The sequence below is a fragment of the Thamnophis sirtalis genome, unplaced genomic scaffold (assembly GCF_051295495.1).
Source record: "Thamnophis sirtalis isolate CommonGarterSnake01/CBP01778 unplaced genomic scaffold, rThaSir2_p1.2 scaffold_4, whole genome shotgun sequence".
Lineage (NCBI taxonomy): Eukaryota > Metazoa > Chordata > Lepidosauria > Squamata > Natricidae > Thamnophis > Thamnophis sirtalis.
In genome coordinates, this window is record NW_028261384.1 from 12,353,820 (window position 1) to 12,368,258 (window position 14,439).

General features: G+C 38.5%; 1 protein-coding gene across 1 annotated transcript in view; it reads left to right on the forward strand.

Annotated features, from left to right (window-relative positions):
* The first annotated feature begins 207 nt into the window (after positions 1 to 207).
* UBE3C (ubiquitin protein ligase E3C) overlaps positions 208 to 14,439 on the forward strand; it is a 70,441-nt gene continuing 56,209 nt past the window's right edge. The window contains exons 1-7 of the mRNA XM_014059248.2: positions 208 to 553; positions 6,047 to 6,100; positions 8,543 to 8,617; positions 10,901 to 11,047; positions 12,845 to 12,960; positions 13,318 to 13,475; positions 13,990 to 14,143. Coding sequence (XP_013914723.1) covers positions 488 to 553; positions 6,047 to 6,100; positions 8,543 to 8,617; positions 10,901 to 11,047; positions 12,845 to 12,960; positions 13,318 to 13,475; positions 13,990 to 14,143 — 770 coding nt within the window. The 5' untranslated portion in view covers positions 208 to 487. The remainder of the gene's footprint in view (positions 554 to 6,046; positions 6,101 to 8,542; positions 8,618 to 10,900; positions 11,048 to 12,844; positions 12,961 to 13,317; positions 13,476 to 13,989; positions 14,144 to 14,439) is intronic.

Below are 14,439 nucleotides of genomic sequence, written 5' to 3' on the forward strand. Positions count from 1 at the left end.
AGGAAGGGCGGGGCCTACGAAAATATTCTGCCTCAGCCCCGCCTTCCAAGCCCGCCTTCCCGTCGCTCTTCCTCCGGTCCGACAGGCGGAGCGAGAGGCGGTCCTTCCTCAAGTTGGGAGGGGGAGGAGGAGGGTGGGGAGGAGACAGAGAGACGCGCATGCGCAGACCGGGTGGGCGCGCGCCGTGCTAACTGCAGTCGGCGGCCATCTTCTTTGAGGCGCCGGGTGCTTCGCTTGCCCCTTCAGTCGCGGCGGCCGACCCGCGAGCCTCATAGTCCCGGACTGCTGCGGCCGGGTGCTCCGAAAGAAAGCCGGGAAGGGGAGCGAAGGAAGGGCCCTCACTTGGCGGAGACGTGGTGGTCGACGAGGCGAGGCTAGCCGGCGGTGGGACTCCCCAGCGAGGTCAGGTCATCCCTTCGGCTCTTCGCCCCGTCCGGCTGAGGAGGGCGGGCCGAGCTCCGGATGGGCGGCTAAGTGGCCGGGCACCATGTTCAGCTTCGAAGGGGATTTCAAGACCAGGCCTAAGGTCTCTCTCGGCGGAGCCAGCAAGAAGGTAGGCCTCGCTAAAGGCCGGCGTGACTCAGGCTTCTCGCGGGGGCTGGGGAGCGAGAGGGAGAGGCTCCCCGGAGCCCCCGAGCTGTGCTGCGTTTCGCCTCTCTCCCCGGAGGTGATTTCCTCTTCGGGGGAAGGAAGAGCTGAGTGAAACCGTGAAAGGCTTGGCGATGGGAAGCATCGTCTCTCCAGACTGGGTCGGGGTCCTGTGCTTCTTCTCCCCTCCTTCCTCTAAGTTCACCGGCCTCGTGATCTTTGCAGTTAGAAAAGGGTCCTTAATTGGGTGGGCTTAAAACCTGGTCAGCCAAGGGCTTTGCTCAGGATTCTGGGAGAATGGAGTATTTGGAAATGTTTTGGATTATGGGGGGATTTAAATTAAATTATTAGTAACGGAGTTGGAAGGGAACTTGGAGGTCATCTAGTCCAACCCCCTGCTCACGCAGGAGACCTAGGGATTCGAACTGCCGACCTTTCTCATGGAGATGGTGGGCGGGGGGAGATTCTGGTTTACAAACATACGTTGATGGGCTATTGGGGGTGGGTGGGAAGTGGTTAGGCAGGTTGACTTTAAGTATTTGTTCCAAAATGTCTTAGTTCCTCTCTCAGCTTTGGTTGACTGTAAGATGCCTGGACTTCAGCTCCCAAAATGTCCTAGTCACTAGGCTGGCTGGGGAATTCTGGGAGTTGAAGCGTAGGGAATCTCAAAGTTGGCAGAAGTTGAAAAGCTCTGCCTGTTAAGCAACAGACAATAAAAGGTGTTGAAATTCTGAATTCTAAATGTTTTTTTAAAAAACCAGTTTGAAAAAGGCTGATGAGAGAGAGAGAGGTCAAGAGATCTATTTCCTCTGTTTTAGTGAGTTTTCTCTGTTTTTTCTGCCCATTCATATCACTACAGTTGTTAAAGGAGAGACCTATTGAGAGTACCAAGATTGCCTGTCATCTGCATTAGATGTGTGTGTTTAAATAGTGTGGTTCAACTTTGACACAGTTAAAACTTGTTTCAAATCTGGCTTCTGTTATGAAGTCACCTAGGGCAATGGTCACCAACTGGTGATCTGCAAGAAAATTTTGATGGTCCGTTATTTTATATTGCACTAAATACTATTTATCATTTAAAAAATCATATTAGTGGTCCGCGGGATTTAAAATTATGAATGTAGTGGTCCTGGAGGTTCAAAAGGTTGGTGAGCCCTGAGATAGGCCTCATAATGTAAACACCTGTTTTTCAGTCCATGTGAAGAATGTTACTTATATGATTGCTATCTATAGGAAAGAATATAACTTCTCTACAATACAAATTCAATTGTTCTATATTGGTTTATGTAAACTGATCACATATGTCATATGTACCCATCATCACCTAAAATTGACACTGAATAGTCTGCTTTAAGGCGGTATGTATAATATGTCCTCCGGGATTGGGCGGCCTATAAATCTAATATATTGAATTGAATGTGTACAAATTAAAGATATAATGAAATTGGGGTAAATATTACCTTCAGTGCAGTGTTGTATAATCACACTTTCATGAACCAGATGCCCATTAGAAATACATTATGTAATAAATCCTCTAAATAATTTTAATTCCATCATTTACTACTGACCTCTAATACCTAAAAATCCTTTCATCCTCATCAGATCAGACAGATACTATATCGCTTTGTGGAATGAGAATAAATCAGTATGTAAAAAGTGGCTAGTGGTATAACATCTTTTATTCATATTAGATGGATTTATATGTTTGTCATCAATTCTTGTATGCAATCATACTAAAAAGGTAATGCTGGTTTCTTAAAAAAAGTGCTCATGCATAATTGGTTCCACCACAAATGCGCGTCTGACAGAAGCGCGTCTGACTAAACCACGGTGACAAAACCGCGGCGACGAATGAGCGCTGAAGCGCGCCGCCAACAGCGCGCCGACAGAAGCGCGCTGTAACATAACCCTAAAAATAACCCTAAACCTAACCCTAAACCTTACCTTAACTTAAATTGCGCTTCTGTCGGCGCGCTGTTGTCGGCGCGCTTTTGACATTGTGGTTTTAGCGCCGCGGTTTTGTCGGTGTGCTTTTGACGTTCGTGCTTATGTCGTGCCACTGCATAATTAGCATACAAAATATATACATGGGTCGATCCAAACAAACTGTTGAGACTTTGGTTCTGGTCAGCAAAGGAGGGAGATGGGATTTTATTTTATTCTCTTGTTTATTTAACCTAAATACTGAATATGCATTGAGGAAAGTTGCATTGGAAGAAGATGAGGATGGTTTTAAAAATTGAAGAAGATAACTTGCACTAAAAGGGACACTATTCTGATAGCTGAAAGTGCAAATGATCTGCAAGTTCCAATAATTAAAGAGCACAATGAAAAAATGTAACTAACATTAAATATAAAGAACCCAAACAAATTGAAGTATTTATATTAATAAACTAGAAAAGATTTTTAAATGTTCATTTTGGATTCTCACAGTATCCTTCTGTATTAATGTTTGTGGGGAAAAAAGATTTTGAATCCATCTTGGTTTTAGTTGGCAGTTGAATTGTACAATTGCTTTTTTGCCATTGATGCATACAGGTAGTCCTTGACTTATGATCACAATTGTGCCCAGATTTGTTAAGTGAATTTCCCCCCACTTTATGACATTTCTTGCCTCAGATGTTAAATATAATCTTTATTGTCATTGTACTTAAATACAACAAAATTGGTTGGAAGATGTTGGAATTGAAATTGGAAGATGTTAAGTGAATCATTGAAATTGTTAAGTTAGTCATATCAACATTTCATTAGTTTATCAGAATATAAAATATGAAGGAAAATTAAAAAATAATTGGAACTAAGGGAGGGGAAAAAGGAAAAAGAAAGTGTACGAGAAAAGTGGGAAAAAAGGCGGAAGACATTCGTAAGTCAATGCTGAAGATGTTAAGTGGTTGTGAAGTGAATCTGGCTTCTCCATTGCTTTTGCTTTTCAGAAGGTTGCGAAAAGTGATCATATGACCCTGAGATACCGCAACTCATAAATATGAATCAGTTCCCAAGTGTCTGAACTTTGATCACCTGGCCAGAATAGTTGTGAAAAAATGGCCATGAGTCACTTTTTTCAGTGCTTACAACAGTCACTAAATGAACTGTTGTAAGTCGAGATCTATCTGTATTTCAGTTTGCTTGGAAATAATGAAATGACCCTAGCCATTATTGTAGGACAGGAAACAAGCTAATATTGATACTGTTCTTTCTAAAACATATCATCATAATATTTTGATGTGGCTGAGATCAATAGCAAGATGTGTGGACTGATGATACGGTAAAATAATATGATGTAGAAGGTACTTTTTAAAAGAAGACTTTCCCAACTATTTAGTTGGTAGTTGCAATGCTCCCATGGTATATGAAGAGTGTGGATGTGCCAGCATTTCTAGCACTTGTACTTGCTGTGAGTGGCTTAGGGCTTCCTGCAGTATCCAAATCTAAAACAGTTTCAATTTTGGTTTGGGAGAAAGTAGGTTAAGGACTAGTTCCATTTGGAGCTCAGACAATACAATAACTACAAAAATTGGTTAAAGCAGCGCCCCCCAACCTTTCTGGGTCTGTGGACTGCCGGTGCCAAAGGTGGAGGGGAGAGGGAATAGTTTTGTGTGTATCTGTGCCACTTGCACAAATGCAGCTTTGTACGCTCACATGCTTGCCCGCCACTTGTGCAGCCCAGTTCCCAACAGGGTGCGGCCCAGGGTTTGGGGATACCTGGGTTAAAGGACTATCTTTAAAAAAATAAAAAGGGAGCTTCTGCTGCGATACAGTAGATTAATAGTTGTGAATAAGGCACTAAAATTGGAAAACCTATTTCTCCTAAATAGTTTTTTTCTATTCCAGCTGACTCATCATTCAGTATCTTTTTTACAATCTCAGACTAATGTGGGTGGCCCATTTTCATTTGAAATAATTCATGGGATGACAAAATCTCACTGTGTATACAAAAAATAAGCCATATGCTGACCATCATAAAGATTTGATTTGATTAGCTATAAATGGGCAGCTTGCAGTAAATAGTAGTATTTGACTTATGGCTCATAGCACTGTTGTGAATGGCTGGAAGGCCATGATCTTGACCCTAAAGTAAAATAGGAAATCTTGGCTACATGCTTTAAATTGACTTCTTGATGACATGCTTTCAAGCAACAGGCTTGTGGTTCTATGTGAACAAAAAGACATCTTCAGATTGAATTCAGTGCTGAGTGATTTAATGGACAAGTCACGCCTATTTCTTGACAATTTGCCATTGCCATCTTTCAGGGTGTTTTTTGATTTCCCAATGTAACTTGTACTTAGTGGCAAGGTTTTTTGAAGGAAAAAAACTTATAATACTGTAGAACCTCTTTTCAAGAGAGAAATAAAGATTTCAGTTTCACCACATTCTCAGGGGTTTATCGGTTTCTGGTTAATATCAAAAGTGCATATAGGTTGCTTGGAAGACATCTAAACATATTCTACTGAGCGTCCCTTGTTGATAAAATACTGCTTCTGCTGAGTCTATATCAGTAGTGGTATGATTATGTGATCAAATAATATTATAATAAATAGTGCAACCAATTCCTCCCATTCTTTAAAATTTGAATAGTATTTTGAAGGTGTTTTAACATTGTATCATCCCAAATACATTTGCTTTAGAAGTTTAAAACCATGAAATGTTTTCTGTGTCTTTTTCCTGTCATGGAAACTGTAGGAAGAGTATAAAGTGCAGCAGAGAAGACTGGTTTGAATTCAGGATTGTACAAATCTAGGCGGTCCATGTATGGAAAGAGAAATAATAATTTTATGCTGATACTTTTTCTCTAAAAAAAAAATCTCTTAAGCACCTTCATACATTTTAGGGGGAAAAAATCTTTCTTTATTGAAGAGGACTTTGTGAACCCAGTTTTCTCTACTGCAAGAACAAGCATTTCTATTTTCAGAAGATGCATTTTAAAATCAATGCAATAGCTCAGGGCTCCCCAATTCCCGAGCTGTGGCTCAGTACTGGGCCACCGCAGGAGAGATGGGCAAGCATGCATGTGCAAAGCTGCACTCTTTGTGCAAATGGAGCTTCATGCATGAACACAAGCACTCATTGCCTGCATGAGTGGAGTTTTGCACATGAGCTCAAGTGCCTGCTGATTGCGTGCAACGCTCCATTTGTGCAAAAGGAGGGCATGCACGCACCTGTGTACTTGCCACTCGTATGCCCCTGTTGGCCTGGACTGCCAAGCTAGAATGGTTGGAGACCACTTCAATAGATAGTTAATATAGTTGCAAAAAATGTGTGACGTTACCTGCAATATAATTTTTCACTCAACTGAAATTACTGGTGCAATTGGTTCAGCAAAGACTGAAATGACTGTAATCCTTTCTGTGGGTTGGGAAAATATACATACACATATACAGACATACAGCTTCTAAAAAGATGTTTATATAAAAATTCAATGCATTGGTTCAGATAAATATCATGTGTGTTTTTTTCCAGGAAGAAAAGGCATCTCTTTTGCATCGTACACAGGAGGAGAGACGAAAACGAGAGGTATGATGTAAATAAAGTACAATAAAAAGGAGCTGCTAGATGAAAATTAAAGGAATATATCTTGTTAAAATTATGGTAACATTGGGAAGTCATTTTAATTGCTCCATAGGTTTAGAAGTGTAAACAACCTAGAGTCACTTCATTGAATTGAGCACTTATAGGAATAGAATGGATAAAAATAAGCACGTCTTTAAATGGTGCAAAGTTTATAAAGTAAAAAGAAATTCAGTCTAGTGAGAATAGAAATGAACACAAATGAACGTAAGAATATTGCTGTAGTGACCTCAAATATGAAATATGGTTACAGGTGGATGTCGACTTACAACCATTCATTTAGTGATTGTTTGAAGTTACCACAGTACTGAAAAAAGTGACATGACCATTTTTCACACTTACGACCATTATAGCAATGATGGCTAACCTTTTTACCCTTCCATGCCGAAATCATGCGCACTCCCCCAGTGCAATTTCCCCCCACTGCGCATGCAAACAACAATACCTACCCCACTCCCCCATGCGGCTTACTCAGCCTTCTGCACTATGGGAGGGTTGCCTTCCCCAGGCTTTGGAGGTTTTTGTCGAGCCTTTCGGAGGGCAAAAATGGTCTCCCTGGGCTTTGGAAGCCCTCCCTGAAGCCTCCTGGTAACAAAAACAGAGCACACACACACACACACACACACACACACACACACACACACTCCTGTGCTCCCCCCACACATGTGCGATCGCCCCTATGCATGCTCGTGAGTTTCCCGCAAGTGCGGCAAAGACCCCGAAACCAGCTGGCCAGGGGGAGGTGTGTGCACATGTCGTGGTGGACTGAGCTGGAGAATGGAGCCCACAGAGTGAGCACGTGTGCCATAGGTTCGCCTATGGAGAATGGAGCCCACAGAGTGAGCACGTGTGCCATAGGTTCGCCATCACTGCTCTAGGGCATTTGGCAACTGGCATGTATTTATGACAGTTGTACTGTATTGAATCGTGATCACCATTTTTATCCTTCCTAGTTGGCTTTCAACAGCATAGTCTATAGCATAGTCTATTTGCTTAACGATCATATTCATTTAACAACTGCAGTGATTCACTTAACTGCTTTGCTTAGCAAAGAAATTTTGGGCTTAAGTGTGGTCGTAAGTTGAGGGCTAGTTATATTTGGGTCTTGAATTAATGAACCTATGTATATACAGCACAACATACATCAGTTGTTTTTGAAGCTGACTTCTGTTTTAATACAGCTCAAATTAATCAGCAGCTCGTTGTTACTGTGGTCTGTCTTGTTGCATGTGTTTCTCATCTGAAGTTAATAATGGTGCAATAAATAATAGATCAAATCAAGATGATAAATGAATATTTTGGTTATAGAATAGAGGAATGAGATTCTTACTGGGATTTCTGTTTTCCCATGTTGGCATCCTCTAGTACTGTGATGGCGAACCTATGGCATGTGTGCCACAGGTGACATGTAGAAACCTCTGTGGGCACACAAGCCGTCGCCCCACCTTATGTCCACTGCATGTGTGCACGTGACTCCCACCAGCCAGCTAACTTTTGGGTATCTGCTGCACATGCATGGGGGCGAGGTATGCAGGAGATGAGCCGTGCCCACATGAACTGGTGCGGGGGGTTACCGTACCAATTTTTGCTTCAGGGAGGCCTACTGGGCCCAAAATGGGCATGGAGGATTCACATGTGCATGCGCAGGGGTGAGAGGTATGAAATGGTATGTGTTGTGTGCATCGCATTATGGGTGTGGGCACGCAAATGTGCTATTGTGTGCACGTGCGCTTTCTGCACGCAGCAACAAAAAGTTTAGCCATCACTGCTCTAGTATGAAAAATAGAGACATTCCAACTCATTTAATTATATAACTATGTGACATTCCAACTCATTTAATATGAATTTAATTTAATATTAATAAATATTAAATATTTATTATTAAGTTTAATATTCTGTTTTTATTAGTTTTATAAATAACATAAGGTGGTGAACATACCTTATACTCCTCCCTCCTATTTTCCTCACAAGAGCAATCCTGTGAGAGGTGGGTTTGGTCTGAGAGAGATGGACTGGTCCAAAGTCGCCCAGCCAGCTTTCATGGCTAAGGTGGAACTATAACTCCGGCGTCTCCCAGTTTCTAGGCTGGTTGATTAGTTAAGAACTATCAATCTCAGAGGCAGTTGATATCAGAGTAAATATCTGAAAACATAGCCTGATCTTTTATCGGAAGAGGATAATTTCTTTGTGAACCAACTTAATCAGTATAAAAATATTGTGAATCAATGTTTCTAGGTGTCTGGTATCTGAAAGTGAGGGACTGCTCTTTATACTAATAGGAAATAAACTAAGGATGTTAGTTCCTATAGTGGGCACTCTATTGTTGCCATTTTGAGTTGTTGAATTAGAGTGCATAATATTTTATTGACTTTTGACTTATCCCCTTAGGAAGAAAGGAGAAGACTGAAAAATGCAGTCATTATACAGTCCTTTGTTCGGGGATACAGGGACAGAAAACACCAAGTAGGTTTTTTTCATGATTAATTTCTTTTGAGTATTTTTGATATTGTGTAGTAGATTATAATAAATTATGTTAAAATGAAATTAATAGTTTTCACAATCGTTATTCTACCTGTTAATAATAGGCTTTTTTCCAGATCATGCAGACTTTGTGCAGTTCAGAATTAAATTACACAATTTATATAATTATAATATTTAATATAATTATATAAAATAATTTATTATATTAATAAATTAGAAAGAGACAGTGAATGAGCACAGTAGCTCTTATCTAATTTCCATTTCTCCTTTTCAAGAAACAGGCGGCCTTTTTCAACCATGAGGGTTCTGTACAGGATGTAGAATTATATATTGCAGTTAAGTTTTAGAAATACTTGTAGATGATTTATTGGCATACAAAAACATTTCTGTTCTGTACAAATATACGTTTCCCAGGATAATGTTGCAGGATCCAATCTCGGTCAGTCACTGGGACCAGAGGTTTTATCTTCTGAGCTTTCAGGTCCATGTTGGGGATGTCAAACTGGTACTCTACTGGAATGTGTACCACATTCTGGTGGAGCACAAGTCTGACATGCTCCAATAAGTAGTTTTACCAGAACTTCTCTCTACTACATTCTGGATCAGAATGTATCTACCAGAATGTCTACTATTCTGGTAAAGAAAAGTTCCCCGAGGATGGCTCCAGCACAGATTCAAAAGCTCAGAAGACTAAACCTCTGGTCCTAGGGACCGACCTAAATTGTATCCTGCAACAATTCTGTTTTGTTTTGCTCTGCTATGATGGATATATACAAAGATTGTTCAGATGTAAAATAACACAGGAGACGCTGTATAATTTCAGACAAGTGATTGTCCAGTCTTTTTTCCAAAGTCTACAGCGATGGAGCACCTACAACCTGATTTATTTTTCTCCATGTCATGAAATTTCTCAATTTTAGGTTGCTTCTCTTCTTGGTTAGCTTCCACTCATTGCTTCTTGTTTTGTCTTCTTGTACTTTGGGAAATAGTTTGGGGACACCCCCCCCTTTCTTTGGGGAAGCGTTCAAATATTGGAACACTGCTGTCATGGCACCTCTAATCCTTCTTTGTTCACTAGACTAGACATACCCAATTCCTGTAGCCATTCTTCACATGTTTAAGCCTCCTGCCCCCTAATCATCTTTGTTTCACTCTTTCCTTTGTGGTGACCAAAACTGGAAGTAGCATTCCAATTGTGGTCTTACTAGGGCATTATAAAATGGTTTTAGTTCTATTCCCGTGTTAATGCAGCCTAGGATTGCATTGACATTTTTGGCAGCTGCAGCACATTGCTGGCTCATATTTAAGTAATTTTCCACCAGGACTCCAAGATCTCTATAGTTGCACTATAGTTTTTTATTGCATTGCTTTATATCTTTATAAGAGCCATGGTGGCGCAGTGATTAGGATGCCAAATGTTTGCAATTTGGCAATTCAGATCTCACCAGGCTCAAGGTTGACTCAGCTTTCCATCCTTCCGAGGTCGGTAAAATAAGGACCCAGATTATTGGGGGGGCAATATGCTGATTATGTAAACTGCTTAGAGAAGGCTGTAAAGCGGTATATAAGTCTTAAGTGCTATTGCTATTGTGCAGGAAGATTTGGTGCCTCTCTTTTTAGTTTTTATGACTAGCAGAGGCAGAAAACATCTGAATTCTTATGGGCCTAAGAATTAGTGGAGCTGAAGTCCTGAACATCTGAATCTTCGTTATTGTAAAAGTGAAGAATCGTATTATAATGCTACATAATGATTTCATCTAGAACATTTGTTCATGGAGAAAATAGTACTTGATGGAATTTTGCAACATTAATGAATTTTTGTTGTTAATTTCAGTATAGTAAAATGAGAAAGCAAGTACCTATCACAATAGTTTTCCACAGATTGGTTTTATTATTAGTTCTTTTTGACATAAAATGAGCTCTGATTGTCTCCTTTAATACATAGGCAGCTTGCATGCTTGTGTATGGGATTTGGATGAATTGTATCCATTCTAGGATTGATTAAATGACAATAGTGCTACACAGTCATTGCAGATTATTTATGTCTGATGCTGTTATCCAAATATCCTCAAATTTTTATTGGAACACCTAATACATAACATTGAAGCCAAAGGTACAAAAAATAAATAATATGGAAGATGACATTTTCATATTTGTAAGAATTGAATAATCTGTAAATGAAGTTTGCAGTTGTTGAAATGTTGCCTGTACAATTAATGACTGACAAGATTTCATTAGCTTTACTTTTATTTTTTCAATTTTAAGTATGCTATTCAGAGGAGTGAATTTGATCGCTATGCTAACTTAGCACAATCTGGAGGAAGTTGCTCCTCTGCCATTGGAGCAAACCTGACTCTCTTAGTTCGCCAGCTTCTGTTTTTCTATAGATATAATGAAGATTCCAAACGTTTGGTAAGTAGTTATAATTCATTTAGTTTTCACTTTTTGTAATCTCATATTTAATTATTTTAGGTGTCAGTAATACATAAGTAACTTCTTGTCTGTTTGAACAAGAAAAGAGCTAGACTTTGGGAAGGCAATTTTTCTGTTGCAAGAAGCCTGGTATAATGATTATAGAAAAGGGGTGCAGAGCAGGGACATTGAGAGAGTGGCAGGCTTTGCCTCACTATTCACAGAGCTGTTTTTTTTCTTTTTCAGCTTGGATTGTAATCCTGTTTTAGAGTTTATATTTATTTTTTATGTGCTCTTGATTTGGGGTTTTTCCTCATTCCCACACCTCTTCCTTCACATTTTTTAAAAATATAAAATCATCATTCTCCCTTTTGTGGATAGAGCTAGGGCTTCCTTTGTTCATTTTGTTTTATTTTTGGTTTGAAAAATACTGTACCATGTTAGTCTTCAAATAATTGACATTTCATCTTAGATGAAATGGATTTTCTTAATCCAGTTGTTCAAATGTAGGTTTGGTTTTGGCTTGTTAGATATTCTTTGATCGGAAAAAGACAGGGGTCACAACCTTTTCATTTTCCCGGATTTCTCAGTAGCCCTAGGTACCATTGTCTTTGATATTCTCTTGGGGTGATTGCCCCAGCTGTCTATGGATTTAAAAAAAAATATTGGTTGGCCATCTCCAGAAGGTGGTACTTGAAGATTTATGCGGACTCATGATGTTTATGCTGTGAAGGTTCCCAAGATTCCTTTGTACTTCCTGTACCAGTGTTAATGAACCTTTTGGGCTTGACTTGTCAAAAATTCAGAAAATGTCTAACTTGACTCTACTGGCATGACACACACTGCCCTCTCCCTCCCATGACAAAAGAGGTCCCTCTGGACCTCCTTGGAAGTCATACCAGAAGGATCTGCTCTTGCAGGGTTTCTGGAGCCTCAGAAAATACTATGAGAATGCTTACACAATTTTCGGATGCCTCAGAAAACTATGCAAAAGCTCCATATAGGTAACCATTCATTTAGTGACCGTTTGGAGTTACAATACACTGAAAAAAGTTATTTGTAACTGTTTTTTCACACTTAGGCCGTTGCAGCATACCTGTGGTCATTTAATCAAAATTTAGATTTGCAATTGGAATGTATTTATGACAGTGGTAGTCCTGGGGGCATGTGATAATCTTTTGTGACTTTCTGACAAGCAAATTCAATGGGGAAACGAAATTAACTTAACTATGTAACTGACTTAACTGCAGTGATTTACTTAAAAACGTCAAGAAAGATCATAAAATGGGGAAAAACTCAGCAACTATCTTGCTTAACAACAGAAATTTTGGGCTCAATTGTCATAACCTGAGGCTACCTGTACTTAATAATGAGAAATAATGTTGCCTAAACCATGCCTGTGCTAATAAAACCTGTCATTATTTAGTTTTTCATTATTTCTATTAAATATCAAAAACTTTGTTTACTAGCTTTGTTCTAACCATGTAGAAGAAGCTTAGAACTTAGTGAAACAGGAAGCATCCTCTTTTTCCTGTACTGTCCATGTTTTTATATCTAATTTTATTAATTGCAATTAGAATTTTATGATTCTGAATTACATGTTCATGTTGGGTAATTATTCATCTTCCTTTGTATTTTTAACATACTGAAATTTAGAGTAAGAATGGAAGATTTCAACCACACTATGATTAAAATTTGGTCCTTATTAGTTTGATTAACATTATTGTAAGGTTTTAAAAAAGCAACATTTTCTGTTTTTAGAGCATTTTCCTACTTTGTGGATTTTTTCCTTTCCAGATATGGATATGCCAAAATTTGATTAAACAAAATTCTCAATTTGTGAAGCAGCTTGAAGGTCCTGACAGATTTACATGCTTATATCAGATAAAAAGGCTGTTGGGCCTCTGTTGCAGGTAAACAGATATGCAAAGAAATGAAGATAGTTTGCTGTTTTAATTAATATATGTTCCATGAATTTGGTTTAGAATATGATACATGTGGTTAATTTGAAATATCATAGGTGTATCATAGAATGGCTTTGTGTTTTAAGATTCCCTATTCTTCAGATAATTTATGGTACTAATTTATGATTAGCATGAAGGGAATTCTTACAATTCACTATTGTCCAGCTTTGCTGTAGAAATTAATTTTCATTGATTTCATTTCACGTTTCTTTCAGAAATTAGGTATGAAAATGTATTTAACTCTCTATAAGAATTACTACAAGGGAAACAATGCTATAATTTGTAAAATAGCCTTTTCTGTTACAGATTGCTACAAAGCTGCAATGATGACAGTCTGAATGTTGCACTTCCTATGAGGATGCTTGAAGTATTTTCGTCTGAGAATACCTATTTGCCTGTTTTACAAGATGCTAACAATGTTGCATCAATAATTGAACAAATCTTGCACTACGTGATTCAAAATGGTAAGCATAGTGATTAGCTTTTAGATCTATACTGAATGTTGAACTACATATTTATTGGAGATACTTTGTAATAATTGCAAATTATAGCAATTAAATGAATCACATTCTGTCATTTCCTGCACCATTTCTAAATTAAATACTGCATGTTTTAGTAATCCTTGTATAATGAAATATTTTGAACTTCCTGGTGTTTTATAACTAGCTTTCATTTTTTTAAATTTTTAGTTTTTAAAAAAATTACTTTTTCACTATGACTAGTGCTACATTCGTAATCGTATATATCTAGTGAGTATGGCTGAATTAACTCTGTTAAACAGGCTTATAACTGGGCTATTATTTTGCTCTAAACTCGAACCATGAAGCCTACCTTATTAATTGCTTTACTGTGCTTACTGCAATAGTAATACTGCAAATACTGCAGTTACCCCATTGAAATGTATTGAATGGCTTACTTTAAAATAAATCGGCAGAAATGTTTTGACACTGCCTTTATTAAGTTGTCCTTTTCTTTTAGGATACTACAGATCTCTTTATCTCCTAATAAATAACAAGCTTCCATCAAGTATTGAGTATTCTGATGTCTCTCGGGTTCCTATTGCAAAAATATTTTTAGAGAATGTTCTGAAGCCATTGCACTTTAATTATAGTTCCTGTCCTGAAGTTGCTAGGTGAGGATTTTATGTTATGGGAGCAAACTAGTTTAATATTTCTGCATATTGTCATAATACAAAGAAAAGTAATGATACTTCAATGGAGCAAGCATAGGAAGCCTTGTGAAATAATTAGTTCAGATTTTTTGAATAATATTTTGATTTTATTGTTTATTTGTGGACTCATAAAAGTAGTTATTCAGTATAGTTTTGAGGCATAACATAGTATGTAGAATTAATTTTTAAAAAGTCCACTGTTAATGGTAAAACATGCTGAGAGCTATAAATTTATTATATTGCAAATAACCCGAAAG